This window comes from Podarcis raffonei, chromosome 11 (genome assembly GCF_027172205.1).
Source record: "Podarcis raffonei isolate rPodRaf1 chromosome 11, rPodRaf1.pri, whole genome shotgun sequence".
NCBI lineage: Eukaryota > Metazoa > Chordata > Lepidosauria > Squamata > Lacertidae > Podarcis > Podarcis raffonei.
In genome coordinates this window covers 18,564,955-18,591,821 of record NC_070612.1, presented here as the reverse complement: position 1 = coordinate 18,591,821, position 26,867 = coordinate 18,564,955, and the positions used below count along the sequence as shown (strand labels likewise).

The following is a 26,867-nucleotide window of genomic DNA, read 5'->3' as shown; positions in this document are numbered from 1 at the left end:
AATAGTTCGTTGTTGGGAGGAAGAGGAAATAAGAATCTATGAACAGGGAAAGAACCTCTCAGCCTGTATGAGAAATTGCAGTGGAGGATGTTTGGGAGAGAAGTTTTAGGTCAGGGAGGAACGGAGAACCTATGGCTCTTCCGATGTTGACGGACTACAGCTCCCATCACCCTTGACCATTGGCCATGGTGACTGCAGGTGATGGGAGTTGGAGTCCAGCAACCTCTTGAAGGGCAACAGCTTAACTATCCCTGCTTTAACATAGTAAAAGCCAACTTTCAACTGCTTCGTTTTTATCCAACTTCTGTGCTTTTCCCCATCACTAAGTTTAGGCAGGCATTTTGCCAGCATGGAAGATGTTTTCTGCCCACTTCCTGGTGCCATACAGACGGCAGCTCATTAAAACACCATTCCCACCAATGAAGTCCCTGAAAAATCCTACTGAAATTTGCAAAGTTATTTTACAGTAATGGGTTTGTGAATTGTTCAACTGAGCTGAACAATGCTGACATGGGGCAAACTGGGGAGGGGGAAGCAGGGTGGGGAAGCAACCCATTCTGTAAGAGAACTGTAACATCATCTACATCAAACGGTGGACATGAGTCACACTCAGTGACATGCTTGTTGAATGTCTTTCTTATTTTATTTGGCTTTTGTTTCCTTAAAAAAGCCTTAGTGACCAGAATTACTGTCCAGCTGGGATTAAAAATCTGGCATCTTCTTTCTCTTAACAAAGTAGCACTTTGTTTTTCAAATACACTTGTGAGGGTGTGGGTCTCTTAGGACGAGTCAGTGTGTTGAATGACTTAGAATTTAAATTAAAAGTTGGCTGCCTATAAAAATAACGCGACATTGACAGGGTTTTGTTTGTTTTGTTGCCGGCTTCCAACTCTCCAGAGTTCCAGAGGTGGTGCTAGGCAAATATGGCTTCCATTGGAAAAGAGAACACTACAGAAGACTTAAGGATTTTTTAAAAATCTGCTTGATTTGCAAATTTTTACAGATGGTGCACAAATGCAAACATAGGCAGCTGCCTTATAGTGAGAAGGGATGTAAGATGGCAGCGATTTTCATTGTGATATGTATTCATCACAATGAGTGCTGCTTCCTTTCTGCTGCAGTTCGGTTTCCGCCAAATACGACGTTATCTACAACCTAAGCTTAAGATATTCAGGAGCAGGTTTTGGACAACAAACTGGATATCAGAGATTTTATTATCCTCCCGTGTTTAGCTGTTTGTTCTTTGTAATATTTATTTGAAGAATTCAGAAATAACACTTGTTTGCATGTATATTTTCTTAAGAACTGTTAACAAACATTAACGGGGTTTATCCGAAGTAAACTATTACTGGTTTTTAAAAACATCTTTTCCATTTGCAACACGAGCCACCAGATACAATCAAAATTGCTTCAAAATCACATTCATGTGCAAATGCCAGGAAAAATGAAAATGTATTTGCTTGGCAAAGAAATTTGTCAAATCAGGTGGCATTCTGTGGGAACAGTGCTCCAAAAACAGGGGGCTGCCACTAAAAAAATTAACTCTCTTTATTTAATTTGATTTGATTACAGGTAACTAGTAACACATTTAACTTCTGCACATTCAGATTTACACACTTGGCCAAAAAAAAGAGAGTGTGGAAAGGGGGGAACATGCACCCAGAAAAAAAAGACTTTGGCAATCCCACCTGCCCTTGAAAAATGTGTTATCTGCAAAGCTGTGTTAATTATATATATGTTGCAGATCTTTTCCTGCCCTAGGACTAGCAATTGCTTAAGGAACATAGACCCTGTCCATAAGATAAGCTTTTCCCAGCTTTCAGGGTCACCACACATTCCTCAATGGAAAGATGCGACCCCAGCTATTCCCCCAGAAAACCTTCAGACAATAAATAAATACATCACAGCAATGTGCATAGTGTTAAACTTTGTGCAATGCATTGTGAGATTTTTGCTCCATAGTGCACTCACGCCAGGTGTCAGAGAGGGGGGGGGGACACTTGAGGAATGTGATCTTGTGAATTCTGATAAGAAATGATCTGATCCAAACCTCCCAGACTAACATGTGGGTCTGGACTTAAAGCTGTCACACTTTCTGAATGATTTGACACCAGTCTTCGGCTCAAAAGAAACACCAGAATACATTTAAAGTCTGTGTGCATCTAGAAATGCATCTAGAACTGCATATTTTTGAGAGCAAAGATTTGTGCGCATTTTTTAAAGTGTAGATTAATGAATAAATGGGACTTATGAAAGTGTGTCAAGCCCTGGAAATAAAACTGATTTGGATCCCCTCTTCCTAGATCTTCTAACCCATACCTTAGTAAGAACCCACTGGAAAAATGGGGCTGGGGAGAACAGCTAAATTGGGAAAGCAGAAGCTTGTAGAAAGAACAACACACGCCAGGGAAGGTATCTGAGATGCATTTGTGGTCTGGGGAGGAAGAGGGAGGAGAAAGGGGAGCTGCCTTCAACAAGAAGCTCTGGTTCAGCAAAATGCTTATAAACTTTCACACACACACACACACACACACAGAGCGGGAGAGAGAGAGAGAGAGAGAGAGAGAGAGAGAGAGAGAGAGAGAACTAACTTAAGGTTAGGGTGGGAAGCTGGGAGAAACCAAAATTAACAGGTCCACCCATTCCTCCATCAGGATACTATGGACTAATTGGATACTATGGACTAAAGACTTTATTTTTATCTTAATGCAACCTCTTGTTTCTTTTACTTCCTCTGTCTTGAATCCCTCCAACAGAAGTCTTGAAGTAGAAACTTTGAAGGTGGCTCTGTATTTTGCTAAGGAAGGATAACCACTTCTGCATGCCCCAAGCTTAAAGGGGAAGTAAGCGGGAAGTTCAGATTTTGGTCCCTTTGCTAGCGAGACCAGAGGGCTTGGTAATAGTATGCCCCGACCCTCAGTTTAATGTCTGAAGCTCTTAGACAAGGGTCAGCAAACTTTTTCAGCAGGGGGCCGGTCCCTTGTCCCTCAGACCTTGTGGGGGGCCGGACTATATTTTGGAGAAAAAATATGAACCAATTCCTATGCCCCACAAATAACCCAGAGATGCATTTTAAATAAAAGCACACATTCTACACATGTAAAAACACGCTGATTCCCAGACCATCCACGGGCCAGATTTAGAAGGCAATTGGGCTGGATCCGGCCCCCAGACCTTAGTTTGCCTACCCATGCTCTTAGCCATCTAGCAGCTGGGGAGCAAGGGAATTAAATGGGAGGTGGTGGAAGTCTGTTAATGAAGTCTGTTAATTGAGGAAGTGTGGGGCTCCCAGCCTCTTTACCTTGCAGCGAAGAGATGGGAGTGAAAGCCCCTTTTGTTACAAGGTGTGTGTGTCAAACAGTTGGAGAAAGCACCTACTCCCAAGATTACCTTTGCAGGAGCTCCGGGGTGTGTTCAGTTCACAGCAAGTGTGTTCCTCCCTGCTTTGTCAGTTATCCATCTTCCTGACCAAAATGGAAGATTCAGGCAGGACAGCAGCACAGCTGTCAAGCGTCCCTTATTTGGTGGGACAGTCCCTTAACCCAGGGCCATGTCCCGCTGCTGTCCCTTATTGATGATGTCCCTTAAATAAGCTACTGAAGGTAATGTGGCTCTTTATATGTCCAGCTGTCCTTTGTCAACAACAAATTGTTGCTTTTTTGTGTGTTGGATATATGCTATATGGTAATTTATAGGACCTAATAGGTATCTAAAGCCATTTGCACGCAACAAAATATGTATTTTATCAAAGTAATTGTTGATCCCTTATTTTGGCTGCTGATCCCTTATTTTTGAGGCTCCTGGTCCCTTATTTTCAAATCTGTAAGCTGACAGCTATGGACAGAAGGCAGATATGATCTTCCTTTTGCATGGGACGGGCTGAGTTACAATCTTCTTTCCATTTTGCCTTAACCTCATCTGCGGCCAGTCCCAGAAAGGGGACAGACTGTTCAGCAAAACAAACAAACAAAACCCCTGGCCCTCCAGATGTTGCTGGACTACAACTCCCATCATCCCTGGCAATCAGCCAGACTTGCCAGGGCTGATGTGGGTTGTAGTTCAGCAACAACGGAAGGGCCCAAAGTTCCCCACTCCCACAACAGAAGATGCCTCAAATAGATGATCTTTGAGAATCTAGGGAATTATTTTTTTACCTTTATCTGTTCATCTTAAAACGAACCAGCATACAAAAAACTTCTCAGTCACTCAGCAACCAGTTCTTCCTGGAATTGCTTGCAAACTCAGGTGGTTATGTTTCTTTCTAAAACTTTTCCCTTTGATATTAAACTAAAATAGCAGCTGCTGATTTCCTCTCAGAATTCAGACTCTGGCTCACTACGTAGACCTGTGTCTGTAGCTGTCTGATAAATCTGCAGTATTTACCCGCACGCATACAAATCAAACTGTTAGGCCGTGATTTACCTCACTTAGAAGTCCCCGAAATGAATGCAAAATATGATGCATTTCCAGAGATCTTGACTAAATATGAGGTGAAATCCAGATCATGGTAAGCTTTGCAGGGAGAGGGCATGTTGGTTGGATGTGTGTTTTTCAAACAATACCTGCCCCTTCCTTCAGTGCCACACAGCAAAATGCTACTGAAGCTGGAAATAACTTTGGAGGGGGAAGCATTCTGGGACTGCTTTTCCAGGAAAGAAAAGCCTCCAAAAGAAATATCACTATCTTGCGATATCTGGCCTAAAGGGAGTTCTCTTGCTCCTCTTTTATTCCAGTGGGCTCTTGCAGAGAAACATCTTTGGGATCCTCCAAAGGTGTTGGGAAGGTGTTTTTGTGTGTGCGGATGTTCTCTGTAGCATGTCTCAACAAATAATCATACCCTAATTAAACTGATAAGAACAGATACTACACTTGATCTTAGCCAAAAGGCCGAGAAGCGATAACTTGCTTCTTGCGATAAATGTTTTTATTTGTACATTGGGGTACTTTTATAGCTTTGTTTAGAGTACGTAATGTTTTAATAATATAAATGTTTTAAGTCTTTTTTTATCAATTCAGTATATTTTCTTTTAATTGTCAAATAATTCTGTGTACATTGCGGCAGCCTTTGGCTATGTGCAATAAAACTGACTGAGACATACCTTAATTGTAAATTTATACTGGACCATGTACAAGGGATGGGGAGAGGGGGTGGGGAATGAGTCAGTTCACATTGAAGTGCAAACCGACCTGATTCCCACTTTTCAAAACAATATGCGAAATTTTCACTTCTCCAAATTTTGCAGTGCAAATAATGTGTACAAAAATGCATATACTGGTGTGCATAGATTAGTGAAAATAACATAAAAGGTGCATTGTGTTATAGGAAATTGCTTTGCAGAAAAGTATATACAGTGGTACCTTGTGTTACGTACTTAATCCGTTCCGGAGGTCCGTTCGTAACCGGAAACCACTCATAACATGAGGCGCGCTTTCACTAATGGCGCCTCCTGCTGCTGCCAGAGCGCGACTTCCGCTCGCATCCCGGGCAAAGTTCGCAGCAAGGGGCATCTACTTCTGGGTTAGTAACCTGAATCATTTGTAAAGGACGTGGTACGTAACACAAGGTACCACTGTATTAGGCAAAGACAAATGTGTATATTAGGAGAAATGCACATTAAAATGTGAATGAATTTTCGTAAGATTTTTATTTATTAAAAAAAATGCAAATTGATGTGAAAATGTGGAGAACCAAGGTTACAGTAAGCCTGGGAAAATGAGAAACTGAGAGCAATCACAAATGCCAGACTGTCCACACATCATTCTGCCTCATTAGTTGCTCTGTTCAGCTGTTGATTGACAGCTGCTGGTGGCGAGCGGGCAGATGATTTTCAGTAATCCCCCCCAAAAAAGCTCAACAACTCTGGGCCGCCACCCCTGTTTTCTAAATTTAGAGTCCCCCAAAATAGGGGTCGTCATATACACGGGGGCGTGTTATACACAGAAAAATATGGTAAATCAACTATCCTGTTGCAACTTCTAGAAAAGCAAGTAAAAAAACAAACAAACAAAAACGGGAAATGTGTGCATTAATATAGTGCTAGAGATTTTCTAGTTATTCGTGTATTCTCCCGCCCATCGTGGCTGGGGCAACCCAGTCAGATGGACAGGGTATAAATAAAATAAAATAATTACTATTACAGTGGTACCTTGGGTTAAGAACTTAATTCGTTCTGGAGGTCTGCTCTTAACCTGAAATTGTTCTTAACCTGAAGCACCACTTCAGCTAATGGGGCCTCCTGTTGCCGCCACGCCGCCGGAGCACGATTTCTGTTCTCATCCTGAAGCAAAGTTCTTAACCTGAAGCACTATTTCTGGGTTAGCAGAGTGTGTAACCTGAAGCGTATGTAACCTGAAGTGTATGTAACCCGAGGTACCACTGTATTTGTTTGTTTCTTTATTTCCCAGTTCCTTTGCCCCTCCAGCTCTACAAGGCATTTTCAGGTTACTGCTACAAGCCGTGCTAGTTGCTGGATCAAAATATGCAAACTAAGGATTGCACTTGTTTGGTTTTTCCTACGAAGGCTGGATTAGAGAAGAAAAAAACAAGCCCACTTCCTATTTTCAAAGTGTTAACCGTTCCAGGCAAAAGGACAAAGAAAAATTTCCTCTTCTAACACTACGTTTTTCAGCAGGCTTGTGATCCCACAAAGAACTTTGTTGTCATGGTAAGTGCAGACTTTTCTAATTTTCATCGGTTTCGCTGAAATAGTTATTAAAAACTAAAGTGATAAGACAGCTTTAAGACTGTTTTGCAGCAGCGGTCATGAGTGGCAGATGCATGCGTTTTCGTTTCATATCTTTGAAAGGGCAGCTGTGTAGCATTCTAAGAAACTCTTTCAGCAAGACCAGCCGATCAGGCTGCACGCAGCTTGTGATCTACTGAGCCAAATGCTGTCCATCAGCCACACCCTGGTGCCTCACCTGCAGAAGGTCCATGGCCCAGTGGCAGAGTGCATGTTTTTCATTCAAAAGGTTCCAGGTACAGTGTCCAGCATCTATAGGCATGGTGGGCAGAGACTGCTGTCTGAAACCCTGGAGAGCTGCGGCCGTTCAGGGTAGAAAATACTGAACTAGGTGGACCAATGGTCAGAGTTGCTGCATGGCAGTTTCCTATGTTCCTGTGACAATGCCTTTTCTTTTCTTTCTGCAATTTGAGACAGGCTGCACCAATGCATTTCTCAAGAGCCTGGTGGTCCACCATCCGTACGTAGCTGGTGGGCTGCACACGTCTCCATAGATCACAAGTTGTAGATAAAACTGAGTTGTGTTGTGGTTGGAGGAGGGGCGGTAAATGTGCCCCGCAGATGTCCTGGACTAGAACTCCCATCAGCCCCAGTCAGGATGGCCAATGGTTAGGGACGATGGGAGATAAAGTCTACAACATCTGCAAGACACCATGTAGGCTACCAATAGGCTGGGAGTTGGGCTAGGAGTATGGAGCTCAAATTCCTACCTAACCATGAAGCTCATGGGGCAATGCATATCCTCCAAGTGTCCCTATTTTCCAGGGCCAGTCTCGGAATTACAAGATTCCCAGCTTCTGATTTGATCCTGGAATGTCCCTATTTCCCCCACCAGTGCTGCCGCTGCTGAGCTCAGGGCGGAAGATGTCCTGAGCAGTGGCAGCTGCAAGGGAGCATTCGGTTGCCTCTCCTTGGCCTCCCCATGGCTGCCCTTGTCAGCCTCCTCCCTTGGGCATCTTGTAGCAGCTGCTGGAGAGCAGGCGAGGAGGAAAAGAGGCTATGGTTGCCGAGGCCTCATATGATGCACTGGCCCCGTGGTGCAGGTGGAGGACAGGGCCAGGGTGGGAAGAAAGAGGGAGCAGAGCAAAGTACAAAGAGTCTAGATTTTTTTTAAAAAAAGAAATGCTTTGTGCGTCTGCATCTAATCTTTGCCCCTTTCTAAAATGAACTTATTAGTGTGCATTTTTTTGTCTTTTTGTAAATCTACCAAATAATTAAATAAAATAAAAATGGGATTAAGAGGTTTTCTCAGGCTGGTGGAAGGTGTGTGTGCTGGTGTAGTGGTGAAGGAAATGTTCTGCAGGGGTTGGGACGACAAAACTGGGAGGTCGAGGAGGGTCAGTTGCAGGGGAGTGAGAAATGTCCCTATTTCCCCCTGAGGAATGTTGGTGGGAATGGGTGGTCGTGGACTAGGATCTCCCTTCCAGCCTAACCCACCTCCCAGGGTTGGTGCTAAGGTAAATGATCTAGAGCAGGCATGTCCAAAGTTCGGTTCTGCCCGCCCCCCATCGATTTAATCTGGCCCCCGTGGCAGTATATGCTCTAGGGTAAAATCACAACAACTTTGGTCAGCCCTCACACATGTTCACTTCATCAAATCTTGCCTCTTTGGAAAAAGTTTGGGCACTCCTGAATTCTAGGGGGTGGAGGAGAAACAACTTACAGTGGTACCTCGGGTTAAGAACTTAATTCGTTCTGGAGGTCCGTTCTTAACCTGAAACTGTTCTTAACCTGAGGTACCACTTTAGCTAATGGGGCCTCCCGCTGCCGCCGCGCCGCCACCACGTGATTTCTGTTCTCATCCTGAAGCAAAGTTCTTAACCGAAGTACTATTTCTGGGTTAGTGGAGTCTGTAACCTGTAACCTGAAGTGTCTATAACCTGAAGCATCTGTAATCCCAAGTACCACTTTACAACCCTTTGATATCCATGGAGGAAAGATGAGATCTAAGTATAATTCTTAGAAACGTGATACGTTACTGAAGAATATCAATTAGAGAAATACCTTAAAATTGGTGGCAAAGTGGCGTGACTAACATTTGCATTACTTCTCTGCATAGTTTTTATGTGATTTCCCTTGACAGAGCAGACGTAAGGGGTTTGCAGATAAAATGATTAATCAGCCCGTCTTTTTGTACGATGAGACCAAATGTAAATATAAGATAAAAGCTGTCTCCAGTACAGTACTGTTTTATGTACGCATTGTTCTTTTCTGGGGCTGAGGCTTTGACTGGATCGAGAAATTGCCTGTGGACCTGCAGTCTTCAGACCTTCCCCTGAAGATCCTAATCAGCTCTGCACCTCTTCCACCTAACTCTGGGAGTTGAGAAAGAGTGATGTAACTGCATGCAGTGACTTCATGCAGTGATTCTCTATGTGTGTGTGTGTCCTTGAGTGTGTGAGAGAGACTCTTATCAGTGTCCACCATAGTCTGTGCTTAGCAGAGCATTATAGAGCACCGCCAACGGCCAGGCATTGAACCAGCATATTGTAGGAAGGATTGCAACATGGGCAGGCATCTTGCTCATGGCCAAAGTAAGCTGCTTACGCACCATACATTCAAAGCACATTCTCAGCCCCTCCCTCCAAACCCTGGGCACTGTAGTTTGTGAAGGGTGCTGAGAATTATAGTTCTGCAAGTGGTGAACTACAGTTCCCATGTTTCTTCCCAGTGTGCTAGAAATGTGCTTTAAACTTATGGTGTGTGTACACCTGTGGACATTAGGTAGGAGATGCATGAACATCTCTTTTATGGAATCAAACTGCAATTTATGTTCTTCACCCATCCACAAGAATAGCCAGCTTTGATAAGTAGGGAAATACTTTTTTAAAAATTTATTGATAAGGACTTTCTTGCCAAAATTCTTGTATTTGATCTCTACTGGCCCTTGAACTTCAGCAGCAATCCTGCTTTTACAGTGAAATAGCATCAGATAAGAACAGCCAGGGCGATCTCAGGTGTGGTGAAGCCCTTGCTTCCAGGTTGGATGCAGCCTGCAGTTGAGTTTCATCAGGTTCTCAGAGCCCCCTCCTGCCTATCATCTGCGCAGCAGGGAGCAATTAAGAGGTAAAGGGGGCTTTGATATTCTGCAGTGTGTGCAGTTTAGACATCTTCCTCTGCACTTTTTAAAGCCTTGCTTCACAAGGCTTGATTCTATAGCATCTAGATCAAGGGAAGTAATAGTGCCACTGTATTCTGCTCTGGTCAGACCTCACCTGGAGTACTGTGTCCAGTTCTGGGCACCACAGTTCAAGAAGGACACTGACAAACTGGAACGTGTCCAGAGGAGGGCAACCAAAATGGTCAAAGGCCTGGAAACGATGCCTTATGAGGAACGGCTAAGGGAGCTGGGCATGTTTAGCCTGGAGAAGAGGAGGTTAAGGGGTGATATGATAGCCATGTTCAAATATATAAAAGGATGTCATATAGAGGAGGGAGAAAGGTTGTTTTCTGCTGCTCCAGAGAAGCGGACACGGAGCAATGGATCCAAACTACAAGAAAGAAGATTCCACCTAAACATTAGGAAGAACTTCCTGACAGTAAGAGCTGTTTGACAGTGGAATTTGCTGCCAAGGAGTGTGGTGGAGTCTCCTTCTTTGGAGGTCTTTAAGCAGAGGCTTGACAACCATATGTCAGGAGTGCTCTGATGGTGTTTCCTGCTTGGCAGGGGGTTGGACTCGATGGCCCTTGTGGTCTATTCCAACTCTATGATTCTATGATTCTATGATTCTATGATTCTTTGATTCTATGATTCTATTCTAAGAATATCAAAGCAGGAGGGAAAGCGTTTCAGCAGAGAGGTAGTCTTGGGTTCCTGACAAATATGCAAAAAGTGCTCGTGCATTTTGCAATCGTATGCATGCAATTTTCAGGACGAAATTGCACTTTGAAACGTGAGGCTTTCTATAGGTGAAAGGAGAGTGTCCGCTGATGTCTTTTGCACTCTGCTGATGGGATCTCCGAGCTCTTTTTGCATTTATTTATTTATTTATTTATTTATTTATTTATTTATTTATTTATTTATTTATTTCAGTCAGGGCAGGGAAAGAGTATTGGAAAACATTTTTGACAAACTTTGCTTTAAAAGAAAAATTACTTTCACATTTTTTAAAACTCCATTAATTCAATTCCAATCCCTTTCCCCATTAATCTATGACATTTAAAGCAAGACTCCTCTAAAGATATGCATTTAAATATGTATTTAAATACATATATTTAAATACATATATTTAAATACATATTTAAATGAATATTTTCTCTAAAATACTATTTAAATGCTTGCGGTACTTCAGAAGGCATATTTAAATAATGTGTTCAAATATGTACTTGCTCTAAAAATAAAATAAAAAATTAGATTATTTTTGAAAACCATGTAAAGTTTTTCTTACAATCAATGGGCACATACATTTTGTTAAATAAATTAATATATTAGTATTTTCACTCAAAATACACATGCATAGTTTGGGATATTTAAACTGCCAAGGATTCTTGACCATATGCAGATTCGTCCCTTAACCTGAAAGGTAAACGTGAGGTCATATCACAGAGGAAATCACAGAGACAAAATTACCCATGTATCCCTGTGAGTCACCACGTTTGAAAAGATGCCTTTTTAATGGGAAGGGGCATTTTTTGTTTATATTTACTGAAGTTTAAAGTTGAAAGATAACACTTAAACCAATAGGAAGATCAAGCAGGTAGCACTACAATAGCATCATCGGGTAGAATAGACTCCTAAAACATTCAACTCAATAGGTTATATCCAACTCAATTGTACTCAGAGCAGACCTGTTGAAACTAATGGACCTAATTTCCGTCCTGTCCATTCATTTCAATGGGTACTCTTGAGTAGGACTAACATTGCACACAACCTTCTGCATTGTAAACCGGTATGGCATAGTGGTTAAGAGTGCCAGACTAGGATTTGTGAAACCAGGGTTCAAATTCCCACTCAGCCACGATGCTTATGTGATATAGAAGTGCCCCATTGGAGGTTTACGTGATACTTCAGGCAGTTTGTTTAAATCTACTTTGCATTTGCTCAGAGCAGGAAGTGGATTAGCTGTGTGAATTCATGGCCATGGGCAAATGTGTTGCACAAATAACTGCACAGATGCTTTACCTATGCAAATTTACGATGGAATAGAAGGTACAGCCTTGTTCTGGAATGAATGGGCTTCTTAACAACATGTCAGGCGGAGGACTCTGGAGTGTAATAATACTTAATATCTGTGTAGCACTTTTTTCCTTGAGTGATCAAAATAATGCACCTGCATAATCTCAAGAATCGTTACAACTGTTCAGCAATGCAGGCCAGCTCTGTTTCCTCTGGAGATTACAGATGGGGAACTGAGGTGAAGGTCATCATCGCTTACCTAAGGCCACCTGGTTAATTCGTGACTGAGGAGAGTTCATGTACACTGGTTAATACTACATAAGTTTCCCTGTATATTATTCTCCTCAATTTCTTTTACATCTTGATTTCCAGCTAAATTAAAGGCAATAAAGAAGAGAGTGATCATATCACATTAGTACCTGCTATCCATCTATCCCTATCCAGCAACAAGGCCTATTTTCTGAAAGCTCTTTCAGACAAATCTGAGTTTTACCTTGGTGGGGCAGGGAGTGCCTTGTTAAAAAAAATGTTAGCATGTTAGAGAAAAGGTGGGATGTATATAAGGTAAAGGGACCCCAGACAATTAGGTCCAGTCGTGGCCGACTCTGGGGTTGCGGCGCTCATCTCGCTTTATAGGCCGAGAGAGCCAGCGTACAGCTTCTGGGTCATGTGGCCAGCATGACTAAGTCGCTTCTGATGAACCAGAGCAGCACACGGAAACACTGTTTACCTTCCCACCGAACTGGTACCTATTTATCTACTTGCACTTTGACGTGCTTTCGAACTGCTAGGTTGGCAGGAGCAGGAACCGAGCAATGGGAGCTCACCCTGTCGTGAGGATTCGAACCGCCGACCTTCTGATCGGCAAGCCCTAGGCTCTGTGGTTAACTCACAGCGCCACCCGCGTCCCTTGGGATGTATATAAACCACCTTTATATATGGACAGTAACTAAAGATTCTGCCGTTTTTCACTCCTTGGGATGGGTGCCCCTAGCATTTCGCTGCCTGAGGTAGCTGCTTCTATTTGCTTCATGGATGGGCCGGCCCTGCCCCCAGGCCACATCACTCGCCAGCCCTGCTTCACACCCTCCTTGAACTCTGATTTACATTTGTTGCTCCCCTCACTTTGGTCTCTGACCCCACCCACCACTGGCATGTGGCCCTTGGAAGGTTGCCAGAAAAGAATGTGGCCCTTGAGCCAAAATGGATTCCCCACCCCTTCCTAACAGTAGGGTTAGCCCTGGTTGCAGCACATAATAGGGAGGGGGGCTTGAAACTGGAAGCGGGTAGGGGGAAGCCTAAGTATGCAGACTTTTGAAAGTTTAGCCAATGAATGCTAATAAAAAATTAACTTCTTCTGTTTGGTATCTCCTAGGGTCAAGCTATACCACACTCCTAATCCTAATCTAGGCCCTTCAGTTACTCCTCAGCAAATAAAAAATACAGAGCTGTAGAAACATATTGCATTTAATTTGACCCCTATTATTTGGGAGAAAATGGCAACTATCATTTGCCAAGCTCTTTTCCATTCATACAGTTTGTTGTAGTCAGTAACAGAAACATCTCAAGAAGTTCAAGGCAAGGTGAGGAGAAGGTTGTCCCAACAGTTCTCTCCTGCCATCTCCAGGAGCTGATGGTTACTGTGCTCTTTGGTTTGGGACTCCTTGCCTCTTCCTTCTCTCAAGGTGCCCCAAGAATTGTCTCGTGAGTAGACCTGGTGGCAAAAGTAGACGTGCTTCAGCCAAGCTTCATCCTGTTGTCCCTGGAAGCTACAAGGAAGTATAGCCTTAGGACATCCCAGTTTGAAGGATGGAGGCCCACATCACACATTTGTAGAGAGTCCTTTACAAGTGTTAGCTCCAGAACTTTGTAAATAAATGTACGCCTAGTCCTCCTGGCAAGGAAACCGCAAGGCTTGCTTAACTGTTAGCACACACTGAATATTTTTGTACGTTCTCCTTCTGTGACAGTAAAACAGAGGTTGAGAAAAGAGAGAGAAGTTCGGCAGTGTTGGCTAATGTTTCATCTTCCTCTTTCCTTGCCCTTTCTTCTCTCTCTCTTTCATGTCAGCTGATGTAGGGCTTGAAGGGGAAATAACAGTGTGTGAAAAGCCTTAATTTGACTAGTAAAGGACAAAGAGAATGATTCAGGGTGGCAGAAAGTATTGCAACAGCTTCGCATGCTTTGGAGAATGGAGTGGTCTAGGGTAGCTTTTGCCAAGCGCGTGCCCTTCTGTATGATCTTGTCCTTATGTTATTTTACAAAGAAATGACTTATTTGGAAACGGAACGTGGGAACTCCTCTCAACTGTGTTTGGTCTGCAGCTTTTTAGTAATCTGTTGATTCCATTTGCCTGAATCATACACAGAGAGAGAAAAAGGACCTTAGTTTTATCCAAAGGCAAACAGCTCTTATTTCTCTTTTCAGGACATCATAGCCAAATAATGAAACCATATGCAAAACCCAGCACTGAAGTTTATCAGTAGCAAGACAATGGTGTGTTGTCTTAGCTGTAAAGCAAGTCAAGGCATGCAAAGTCTAGCAGGAAAGAAACATCTAAGAAGATATCTGTACATAGTGGTAGAAATGACAAATTTTCTCATAACTGGAAAAAGAATGAAGAGCATGCAGATCTGTTGTTGTTGTTGTTGTTGTTGTTGTTGTTGTTGAGCCCCATCTGAAAGCAATTAAGCTAATGTCTGGCGGTTGTACTGGGCAACTATATAGGTTCTTCCAGTCAAAGAGCAGACAGTTAATCAACCCAGCTATTAAGATATTTGCTTCTAAAATCATCGCTCAAATGCTCTACGGGGCTGAGATATGGGGAATTGGCTTCAGATCTGAACTAGAGGTTCTACAAAATAATTTTTTGAGGCAAATTTTGGGGCTTTCCTTGTGGGACACTGGCTGCCCACCTCAAAGCTGAATTGGGCCTTGCGTCGCTAGCAGCCAGAATTGATCTAGCCCATCTGAGATACAGGCTCAGGCTAAATGCCTTTGAGGATCATACTTTTACTAAGCTCTGCTTCCAAGGAACCCTGAACAGAAGTATTCCATGCTGCAACATTTTGTTGCAGGCCTCCCTTGGTTGTCCCTACTGCAGGAAGAGTGTGTGTGCTAAACAGGAACAGTGTGTGTGCTAAGCAGTCCTGCGGGGACATATCTCTACCACCCTGAAATGCTCAAAATTAACTCGTGGCTCTAAAAATACCAACACATTATGAAATAAATAAATAATCCTAGGATCTAGCCCTAAATGAAGCCCTAAATACTGTAAATGAAGAACTGCAGCCTTTTCTTGTTCCAGAAATCACATGGACTTCGCCTTTCTTTCTGAAGGCACATGAATTCACATACCAGTTCCCTCTTCTGTTCCCGCTTAAATATCATGCTCAGCACTCTGCCTCAGTTCGGAGACATTTTTTAAAGCTTTTTTCATGAAAACTCACCAGTATTTAAGTATGCATTTCTTTTAATATATACATATGGGTATGCAGTTTTGCATAATAGAATGCATTTGATGTTATTTTCACTAATGCATGCATTTGTATGTGTATTTTCCCCAAAATATATGCATTTTTGCATGCATTTCGATTGGTTGGAGAACTGCATCGCAAAATTCGGAGAACTGCAAATGTTGAAGATGGCTGTGTTTCAGTTCATGCACTGCTTCAGGAAGTGCGAATTAAGTAAAACCGAACCGAATTCTCCCCCAGTACAGTGGTACCTCGGGTTACATACGCTTCAGGTTACAGACTCCGCTAACCGAGAAATAGTGCTTCAGGTTAAGAACTTTGCTTCAGGATGAGAACAGAAATCATGCTCCGGTGGCGCGGCAGCAGCGGGAGGCCCCATTAGCTAAAGTGGTGCTTCAGGTTAAGAACAGTTTCAGGTTAAGAACGGACCTCCGGAGCGAATTAAGTATGTAACCAGAGGTACCACTGTACTAGCTGCTGCTGCTGCTGCTGCTGCTACATTTACTACAAACGAGAGCCAGTGTGGTGCAGTGCTTAGAGTATCGGATTATGACCTCACTCAACCATGAAGCTCACTGCCAGTCACTGCCTCTCAGCCTAACCCTGTGAGGATAAAATAGGGAGGAGGATAAGTATGTATGCCACCTTGAGTCCTTGGACTAAAGATAGGATTAAAATGGAATTTTAAAAAATTATAATCAGAATAATAATCTAGCAAACAAAGCTATTGCTATACTTACCTGGCAAGGGAGATAATCGCGAAGGTTGGTTTTCCCAGGGTGATGCTCACTCAGTGCAATCCAGGTGTGCTCACCTCTCCAATGCAGGGAACCTGATGGCATAATCTGCAAATAAAAACAGAAAGTAATGTAAAATCCTAAAGTAGGAAAGACATTGCGTCAGAAAGTGCCAGTAAAAGTGCTGCAGGGCAGAGCTGGCTATGGTGGTGGTGACGATGGTGATGGGTGGAGGGAATGCCAGCAGTTTCCAAGGTGAGAAATGAAAATGCAACAAGAATGCCCCTTAACACCATAGCTATAGATTGTTGCATGCTCCAAACTTCCCCTAGTGTTGAGGAGGTCCAATTGCAGCACTGTTGTGTTCAGTGTTCCTCCCTTCGGATGAGGGAGTCCTTAAGGTTAACAGCATGTTTGTAATGTAGGCTTTCTTCGCTCACAGATATACAGGTAGAGCAGGTTTGGTCTGCTACTCAGTTCCTCTGCTCTGCCATACTGTACTTTGCTGCTGCTTACAGACAGACATCCATCTGCCCACCACCTGGTAACTCCTCTTCTTGTCACTTTAAAATGTCCTATAAATCCAGTACCATTTCCTCAGTCTGTCTGAAATTTCAGAGCTCTGATACCTTTGAGGAACAGGAGACTGTTCAGATAGAAAACACCAATGTTACAAGCAACAGAAGCCTACCTGGGTCACCCATCAGTGGCATGGGATTTATGGAAATAAACAAACTAGCTCCAAAACAATAATAAAATGAGCGCAATTGTGATAAAGAAGGGCAGCATTCAGCTAGGTTTCAGAGTGGATCTGTTGAGACTAATGGACCTTAGCTAGCCATGTTCATTAATTTCAATGGGTGTGCTATGAGTAAAAAATTAGCTGAATAAATTAAATGATTTAAACTTTTAATAGTGGAAATGAAAGGAGTAGTGAAATGATTTCTTCCCCCCTCGCAAACTCCTGTTTACTTTCTCATAAATAAGTGAATGGTTGTGGCAAAAGTAAATCGCCCATGATTCATTGTCATGTTCCAACATTTACATGATTTCTAGACTGGTATAAATAGAAACCTTGCAGGTCTTAATGTCTCATCCTTATGAGGTCAGCCTGATTTGATAACTCTTCAGTTGGCACATTCTCTTGTGCTTCATGGACCACTCTGCCTTGAAAATCGACAGGTCCGTGTTTCAAAACGGGATGAGTGTGTGGCACATGCTGACCTGCACATTCATTGCCTCACAGGGCTTTTATGCCAAGCCTCTGACTTCATGCTTCTTAGACTGGTTCATGTTTCAGTCTACAGTGCCAGTTTACAGCTTGCAACAACCTACAAGCATAAGAAAGTCAAAAGCTCTCTGCTGCAGTCAACATGTGTGCAGGGTTCATGTTGGTGGGTAGAATGAAATGTGAGGTAAGGAAGGCTTGAACTCACCTCACAAGGCTGTAAGGATGCCAACAACACATGCACTATGAGAGGACAGAACTGCTGGGTTTAGCAGTATCACTTGCTACATACATTTTAGGTCATAATATCACTTCTTTGTTCCGCAAATACGTTGGGAAGGGGGAAATTTCAGCAGACATAGCAAGGCCAGATCCAGTCAGCAAAACTGCTCGTCTGCAGCAAACGCCTTGAAATAATACTTTAACCACAACGAGTATGTAGCAAAATGTTGAACATCTTTAGCCATACAGGAAGTTGAATGCTGAGATATCTCTAACCAATCAGGAGCCTCACAAGCCTCAGACCAGGAAACCCTTTCCAAGTACAGTATATGCGAACATTGCTGCAAACAACTTCTCACTCGGCTTCTTCATCTTTATTTTTAAAAAAATCTTCTTTGTGCATTTGTAGGATGGCAAGACGAATGTGAAGTCCATCATGGCAAAGTTTAGCAACAACCCAGCCGGGGAGGTTGACAGCCGGCAAGGCAGAGCAGCAGGACAGCCGTCTTTGGTAGCGAGGACTGCATTTGAGAAATTTAACCACCTAGAAAATGCTGCTGCACCTCCCAGACCCAGCAACCTCCACAAATCTCCATCTTTTAAACCACCTTTGGGCACCAAACCTTCTGTTCCTGACACATCGGACAAAGACCCAAAGCCACCCCATTTGAAGAGCAATGCAGTGGCCAGCAAGGTTGCTGCCCTGGCGCAGGCAGCTAACAGGGAAACGAATGAAAAACCTGGATTTCCTAGGCCTTTGGGTCCCAAACCTACCGACGGACTGAAAGCTGAATCCAAGCCATTGTTCCCAAAGCCTCCTGACAACAGATTGCCTGGTTCCACAGCACCAAAAAATGAACTCAGGCCGCCGGGGCTACCCAGGTCGAATTTTAAACCTGAACCTCAAGGAAATGAGACAAAGCCTGTGTCTCAAATGGCGGCTGGATTTAAAGAAAAAATAATCGCGGCTTCGCAGGAGAATGACCCCAAACCTCCTTTTCTGAAGCCAGCCCTTGGGAAGAAACCAGGTCTACATCCTGTCCCCAATGAAGAGGCTCCCAAGAAATACCCCTCCTTGAATCCGACTTCTCCAAGCCCACTAGGCCTCAAACCCAAACCCAACTCATTTCTAATTGCCAAGGATGCCGAAGGAAAGAGAGACAATGGGGTGGATTCCACAGCCAGCCCTTTCCCTGGTGTAGCCTTGAGACATGTCACCGACAAGAGCAACCTGTCTCCGGCCCTCCCAAAATCTTACGGGCAGCCGGGCAACGAAGAAGCAAGGCCAAGTGTGGCCAAGAATATTTTCAAAGTCTCTCAAGAGGATTCTGGGTCAACTTCTGGAGCACCTAAATTCACTGGTCTGCCCAGGGCGACCACGACAGGACCTTGGGATAGTAACTCTGAAAAAGAAGAGAAGGACAAGAATTTGCCGAAACGGAAGGCAATCCCTCCACCAGTCAAATTAGGTCTGGCCCCGCAGAAACCCAGCAGACCTCCAACGGTGAACCTTGAAAAATTCAGGAAATACGCCGAAGAAAGTGAGTTACTCATCCCCTGTTTGCTGTTGGTTTTATGCAAGGTGGGGAAAAAGCTCCTCTATGCTGGTGGAGGGGGGACATAATAATAATAATAATGAGCCATGTAAAAATATTTCCCCAATACATCTTGTACTGAATTGTGTTTTATTACGTAGTAGGGAATGTTCCATTGTCACTGATTCTCTCACTCTGTTGATTACCTGGAGCTTTTGACTGGGCCATGCTAGATATTTATTTCATTTGTTTACCAAAATGCATATACTGCTTGAATTGTAGTAAAAGAGATGGGTGCAATTTTACCCTGACTGCACTTTTTAAACAGGGGAAACAGCATCCACAGAGCTGATCGGGAGAGGAATGTGTTACCCTTTCCCCATTTGCCATTTCCCACTCCAAGCTGCCCCTAAGGACTCTCCCACCTTGTGAAATTCCCTTCTTAATGTGTGTTCGCCTGCACTGGGAACTTCGTGAGGGAGGAAACCCTGCTAGACATGGCGATTTGGAATGATGGAACAGTAGCAAGAGAAAAGGTTAAGCACCTGCTCACTCTATGCCGACACCCCCTCTGACTTTCTGATGCCAAATAATCACTTTGGATATTGCTTTTCCTGATTAGAAAGCGGTCTTGAGGAAAAGTTATATACATTCAATGATTTTTTTTTTCCAGGCAGAGAAAGGCTAAGTAGAACAGTGAAAGGTGGGTGACACAGCCTAGTTTCTCACAAAAAATGGACAATACTATGCATACATTTTGACTCGTACCTCAAGTTCTATGAACGCAAAAAACTCTGAAAAATGGGGCTTCTGGTCCATGTGGGGGTGGGGGGGTGCAACTGTCCCTCTCCCACTCTTGTGGGTGCCCATGTATGCCTCTATGTGTAATATGTAGCCTAGACCACCAGCAGGAAGGCTAGAGGTAGATATGGGGTTGAAAAGTCCAGTTATGTTCATTCATCCTAAGGGGCAGTAGGGTGGGGGCAGAGGGGAAATCAGTATACAGTGGTACTTCTGGTTATGTACTTAATTCGTTCTGGAGGTCCGTACTTTAACTGAAACTGTTCTTAACCTGAAGCACCACTTTAGCTAATGGGGCCTCCCACTGCTGCCACGCTGCCACCATGCGATTTCTGTTCTCATCCTGAGGTAAAGTTCTTAACCCGAGATACTATTTCTGGGTTAGCGGAATCTGTAACCTGAAGCGTATGTAACCCGAGGTACCACTGTACAGCCTTTCTGAACCTGTCCCTGTTTGGAATTAAAACAGGAAAGTCTCAAAGCTTTCTCATGTAGAAAGCTTCCTTCATGTTGAAAACAAAAGTAAGCTAGCACATCAGATAGAATTTTAGGGAAGGTTGCCACAGGGGATTTTGGATGTGTGGAAACATTTAAATAATGCCATGCCCCATCTATGTTCTGAACTGGGGCAGTTCCAGAAGGATCAACCATCTGCCTTTTCCAAATTTGTGAACCCCCATTTTACTGCTTCAGACTTACAGCAGTCTAGGTGGCCACAATATTAGAACTGAAACCAGGACAGAGCTCCTGTGCCTGCGATAGCTGAATGGCAAGTAGAAAGCCGGCCAGTTTAACATTCCCCCATCGTTGCACCTCCATAATCCAGAACACCTGTTGAATGCTGTATAAATGCAAGCTACTCCTTATACTAACTATCACTTTAAGCTTCCTATTTTATGCTGCATCATTATCTCAAATTAAATGCACAGAACCTGTTGTGTTCCTCCCTAAACTTTCACTTTCAACTTCTTGTTCTTAGTTTTATTTTATTTTTACTTTTTTCGGGCACTTATTACATAACTTGCTAGGCTTGCTGTTGAATCGCTTTCTATAATATTTCTAAAAGTTTGTTCTTTTTGTCTATTGAGAGGAAACATACAAATACACTTTACCAAAAAGTGTGTTTCTGGATGCTATTGACCCCAGGAGGGCGGGGGGAGGGGAATGGGCACTATTATTATTTATAAACATCCATCACCGTGAAAGATGCATAGCCATACTTTTGTTTTCACCATTATAACAGTTTTGAGCTGCTTTTAATGCATGTGCTGTATAAGTCACTTTTGAGTTAAGAAAAAAAGGCAACTTATACATGCAATTATGAATAATTTAAATATCTATTTATAAGTGTATTTCTACATGTGTAGCGTGTATATGCTGCTGGGTTGCTACTTTCCTTTTTTTAAAAAAATATTGCTAGAACTAAGTTATTTAAATAATTTTCATTAACTATTTGTAAGAATTAGTTTTAAAAAATATGTTTATAGTTATTAATTGATTGAGTTAAATTTGTATGCACATTAATTTTGCAAGTAAATTTATTTAAATAAGAGATGGGGGAAGTGGGTGGATTTTGTTTTAATTGTGTGAGATGACTGCTCTTCACTTGCTTCTTCTATTGTCATGTACGTATTAAGTTTGAACTTGTTTTAACTTCACTGTTTATCTTGCCCCTGTATCTTATTTATCTCTATTGCTTTCTCTCAGCTCTCCACCTTAGTCTTACCACACTCTAAATACTAATCTCACTTACTAAACCCCTTATGTATGGATCTTTGGCACTTTAAATACTCAGCTGTCTCCTTTTCGTCCTGTTTTAATGAAAGCTTATCTCTGTCCCTTGGCCTTTCCTCCTTGATGTACGATTTGATTGCTTTTCATTTTACATTGATATTGTATATAGTCTTTGCCGTGCTCCATCCCAAACACCAGGTCTGACAACAGCTTATGGGAAGCAAGCTGAAAAAGAACAGGGAAGGGTTGAACGTCATTGCGCGTCGAGGTCCCCAAGACACCCCAAATAAGAACACAATGACACTTGATTTTTGTTTAAGGTTTTTGGCATAATTTTGGCCACAATTTTATTAAAAATACAGCAATGTGAGTGGTTGCTTAGGCATTGGTAGCGACTAACTGACCCCGCACGGGGACAGCTCTGACATTCGCACCCCCCGCAAAGTCAGAAAGGGTAAGTCACCTGGGGAGAGAGACGGGACTGGGAACCATGCCTCACCTCTCCCCAGAATGCTCCCAGGTGCTCTTGCGTGGCCCTAGCCCCTTGCCAGGGGGTTCGGACAAAAGCATGGCGAGCCCCTGGGTTCCTTTAACAGAAAACCCTTGAAGCAGCAGCAGTATTTTGGAGGGGCAGGCACAGCCAAATCCATACCCCTCCAGATTTGCTACGCAGTAGGCAAAAACCAAATGGCACCAGCCAATGAGCCAAATGGACAAAATTCCTACCAGGCCCCTGCCCCAAAGCAGATGACCCCATGACAGGTCAAGCAAACAGCCTAACATTAGGGAGGGAGGGAGGGTGATCCGAAGCACGCAGCGAAAGAGGAAGCTCATCACTGCGTGCAGTGTATTTAACAAACAGGGCTGTCAATCAATAAATGGCAACATATAAATCTCCCCAGTAACAGCCCGCCCCTGCTTAAAGATGGCCAAACTCTTTTACCCAGCAACAGTGAGGTGTCTTGTCAGCCCCCACTGCAACACATGCTCTCCATGAGGGAGAACACGCTTTGCTCTATTCAAAGTCCCCTACAACTGCATTAAAGTAAAAAATAAAAATGCAGGGAGATCCAAATCATTGCTCTTTCTATGGCACACGCTCACACTTATATATAAGAGGCGCAACAGATGCCAGTTACCAGCATTGAAAGACCTACATCTAGCAAGATGGCAACAAAATACAAGCGCCTGTGTTTTAAGTAGCATGCAAGAAAAAGGAAACTTCTGCAGATGCAGTAGGAAGTGGATGTTGTTACAATTAAGCAATTTGGGAACTTTTTTATTTTTTAAGAAACACCGACGTGCAAACATGCGCCTACTAAAGTTCCCATGGTAAGCTGCTGTTGTTTTAAAATCAAACTGCAAATTGCTGTGGGAATGAGAAGACGACTGGAAGGAAAAGAGAAAGCGAGAGAAACTGAAATGGATAGATTCAACCTTCCCTATCTATCCTTCATGCGAATTGCAATGCTAGGTTCCTCCTGTGTATAAAAATGGAGCTCCCTGTGATTTCCCCCTTAAATATTACAGTGGTACCTCGGGTTAAGAACTTAATTTGTTCTGGAGGTCCGTTCTTAACTTGAAACTGTTCTTAACCTGAGGTACCACTTTAGCTAATGGGGCCTCCCGCTGCCACCGCACGATTTCTGTTCTCATCCTGAAGCAAAGTTCTTAACCTGAGGTACTATTTCTAGGTTAGTGGAGTCTGTAACCTGAAGCATCTGTAACCCGAGGGTTAAGTACTTAATTCCTTCTGGAGGTCAATTCTTAACCTGAAGCCTCCCACTGTGCCGTGCCTCAGGAGCACGATTTCTGTTCTCATCCTGAAGCAAAGTTCTTAACCTGAGGTACTATTTCTAGGTTAGTGGAGTCTGTAACCTGAAGCGTCTGTAACCTGAAGCATCTGTAACCCGAGGGTTAAGTACTTAATTCCTTCTGGAGGTCAATTCTTAACCTGAAGCCTCCCACTGCTGCCGTGCCACCGGAGCACGATTTCTGTTCTCATCCTGAAGCAAAGTTCTTAACCTGAGGTACTATTTCTGGGTTAGTGTAACCTGAAGTGTCTGTAACCCGAGGTACCACTGTATAACTTTTTTTCCCCTTGCAGGCTCCAGCAAACCCCATGCGGCAGGTTTACCCCCTGTACTTCCACTGCCTGTTTCGACCCTGCATACCACAACCCAGGTGCCTCCACCGCCTCCTCCCTCAGCTTCCCATCCATCAGCACAAGCTCCAGTACTTCCCCCAAGAAACATCAAGCCCAGGTATGTCTCTGTGTGAAATCTGTGGGGGGGGGGGCAGGGAGGAGGTTACATTCCGCTCTCATTTCACAGGGAGCTTCTGATCTCACATCTATCAAAGTGTCTTCCCCGTACAGTCATCCTGAAGTACCTTGTCTTTGGCACACATCATGCCCCTTGTTTTCTTTCGCTGCTTTGTGATGAGGATGCTATCCTTGACACGGTCAAGGGACACGGGTGGTGCTCTTGGGCTTGCCGATCGGAAGGTCAGCGGTTCGAATCCCCGCGACGGGGTGAGCTCCCATTGCTCTGTCCCAGCTCCTGCCAACCTAGCAGTTCGAAAGCACACCAGTGCAAGTAGATAAATAGGTACCGCTGCGGCAGGAAGGTAAACGGCATATCCTTGAACCCTAGAGGCCATGCAAAAGCCAAACTAGACATAATGCGCCAGTAGCCACCACATTTCTTTAATCATCCACCTCTGGACCCCAGATGTTCTTGGACTACAACTCCCATCATCCTCAGCCAGCTAATGTATTTGTGACTATATTTAAAAAAATGGGCATAAGTGATTTTTATGCAAATGACCACCCTCTTTCACCTCTTCTATAGCGATGCTTAAGCAGCCCCCCTATTCATGCCAAAGATGGGGGTGGTATCTTTTCCCCCCCACATGAAAGTGGAAAGCTAAATATTTCTCTGCCTTATCTCCCCATAGTTTGTCACCTGAACTTACTGGCAGTGAGCAAGGCCAGGAGAAAAATAAATTCACTGGGCAAGTGAGGACAGTGCACAGAGGAAGGAGAAAGTGTTCTGCCCTCTCATTCACATCACTTTTCATGTTAATATACTAACAATGGAGTCAGGTGCAGAGTAATGATGGCTTTGTAGCCAAAACATGGCTACTGGAAAACAAAAGGGAAAGATCAGCATGATCAGCATAATGCCAAGGTTTGCAGAAGGGAAAGGGGTTAGGGAGGGGGAACACTAGGAGGCAAAAACCTTTAAAAAAACAGCCCAGAGCACTTCACACTGCAACATTTTATTGCAGGTCTCCCTTTGGTTAAAATAAGAACCACAACCCCCTCTCCTTTATATGTGAATATGTGATTCTAGAAGAAACACACGATCAAATAAAAGTGGGCACCATTTTTCTCTAGTTTGGCCCTAGGGCGAGATGTTCTCAGTCGGTATTCTAAGTACAGTGGTACCTCGGGTTAAGTACTTAATTCGTTCCAGAGGTCCGTACTTAACCTGAAACTGTTCTTAACCTGAAGCACCACTTCAGCTGCCGCGCCGCCGGAGCCCGATTTCTGTTCTCATCCTGAAGCAAAGTTCTTAATCTGAAGCACTATTTCTGGGTTAGCGGAGTCTGTAACCTGAAGCGTATGTGACCTGAAGTGTATGTAACCTGAGGTACCACTGTAAGGGTCAAAGATAAGTCTATGAGGCCAAAGTTTTCTCCAATCGCAGCAGAACATCCGGCCAGGAAATATGAGTTTTGAGAAGGCATTTGAAGGGAGGGAGAGAGACTGAGAGAGACACAATCTAGTGCCTGGCTTTTTATCGATAATCCTCAGGCCTGCTTCACGCATGGAAGATCTGAAATGGTAGTTACTTGAGAATGCAGATATGCATACTTTGTGGCAAGCAAGTCCTGTGATATAGAGCTGCTGATCAGGTGATTTTTACTTTGCAATAGCAAATTAGAAAAAGGAAGGGCTGTGATGACATTGCAGAACATTTCTGAAAACACATGAAAAGCTGCACATACATACATACATCATTTTATTTGCATGCTGTCTTTCCATAGTTCAAACCATGCTCAAGGCGACTTACAACATGGAAAAATACATAATTGCAAACATATTTTGTTATGCAAACATAACAAAAGTAGTCATAATCCATAAATAAAACATCAAGAAATACACAACCAAACGGAACAATTTCTGCATAAACTATGATAAGATAAATAAAGATACAAAAAATAATATAAATAACAGCAACAACCCCATCCCAAAAAAAATAAATGGTTACCCAGCCCAAGAATCTTTTCAGCAATTTCAGCTTTTGTAGCTGGAGTCAATCCAGGCCACGCCATCCCATGCCAGGTCTGCAAGGCAGGGAGCAAATCTTCCTGGACTCACAGCCAAGAACTCTCACACATTTTGATTGCAGGGGAGCACAACTGAGGAAAATGCTATTGCACTTGTAAGCTTCCCACTGGCATCTGGTTGGCCACTGTGGAACAAGATACTGGACTTGGTGGACCTTTGGCCTGATCCACCAGGCTCTTATTATGTACTTACACACATGCACTCACTCACATATGCCTTGCTATATGATGCTGTCTGAATGCATGGAAGAGCAGGATTGTATGTTGCTGAATGGCCTCAATGGATTCAGTGTATGAGGCCCAGTGCCAAGGGCCTTCTGGCAGTTCCCTCCCTGCAAGAAGTGAGGTTACAGGGAATCAAGCAGAGGGCCTTCTCAGTAGTGGCGCCCGCCCTGTGGAATGCCCTCCCATCAGATGTCAAGGAAATAAACAACTACAGTGGTACCTCAGTCTAAGAACAGTCCTGTTAACAAATGATTTGGGCAACGCACTCCCGCAAAACCGGAAATAGGTGTTCTGGCTAGCAAACTTTGCCCCAGAAGAGGAACGGAAGCCGGCCGGTGGAAGGGCACTGGCGGCGGGTCATTGGGGAAAGCGCACCTCAGTTTAAAAACGCTTTTGGTGTAAGAACGGACTTCCGGAACGAATTATGTTCGTCAACAGAGGTACCACTGTATCCAACTTTTAGAAAACATCTGTAGGGAGCCCAGTTTAGGGAAGTTTTTCATGTCTGAAGTTTTATTCTGTTTTTAATGTTCTGTTGAAAGCCACCCAGAGTGGCTGGGGAAACCCAGCCAGATGGGTGGGGTAGAAATAATAAATTATATTATATATTATATATTACATGGTATATGTCTGAAAGAGACCGTTGTCTTCATTGAGGGCTCCCCAGATGTGATCAAGACCACTCTTTGGTGCA

General features: G+C 43.5%; 1 protein-coding gene and 1 pseudogene across 2 annotated transcripts in view; one reads left to right on the top strand and one right to left on the bottom strand.

Annotated features, from left to right (window-relative positions):
* Positions 1-4,778: 4,778 nt before the first annotated feature.
* LOC128423789 (uncharacterized) lies at positions 4,779-4,899 on the bottom strand (annotated as a pseudogene).
* Positions 4,900-6,477: 1,578 nt separating this feature from the next.
* The window catches only part of FYB1 (FYN binding protein 1), a 54,608-nt gene continuing 34,218 nt past the window's right edge, over positions 6,478-26,867 (top strand). For both annotated transcript variants that reach the window (XM_053408319.1, XM_053408318.1), the window contains exons 1-3: positions 6,478-6,665; positions 17,932-19,063; positions 23,700-23,856. In XM_053408319.1, the coding sequence (XP_053264294.1) occupies positions 6,663-6,665; positions 17,932-19,063; positions 23,700-23,856 (1,292 nt within the window). In that variant the 5' untranslated portion in view covers positions 6,478-6,662. The remainder of the gene's footprint in view (positions 6,666-17,931; positions 19,064-23,699; positions 23,857-26,867) is intronic.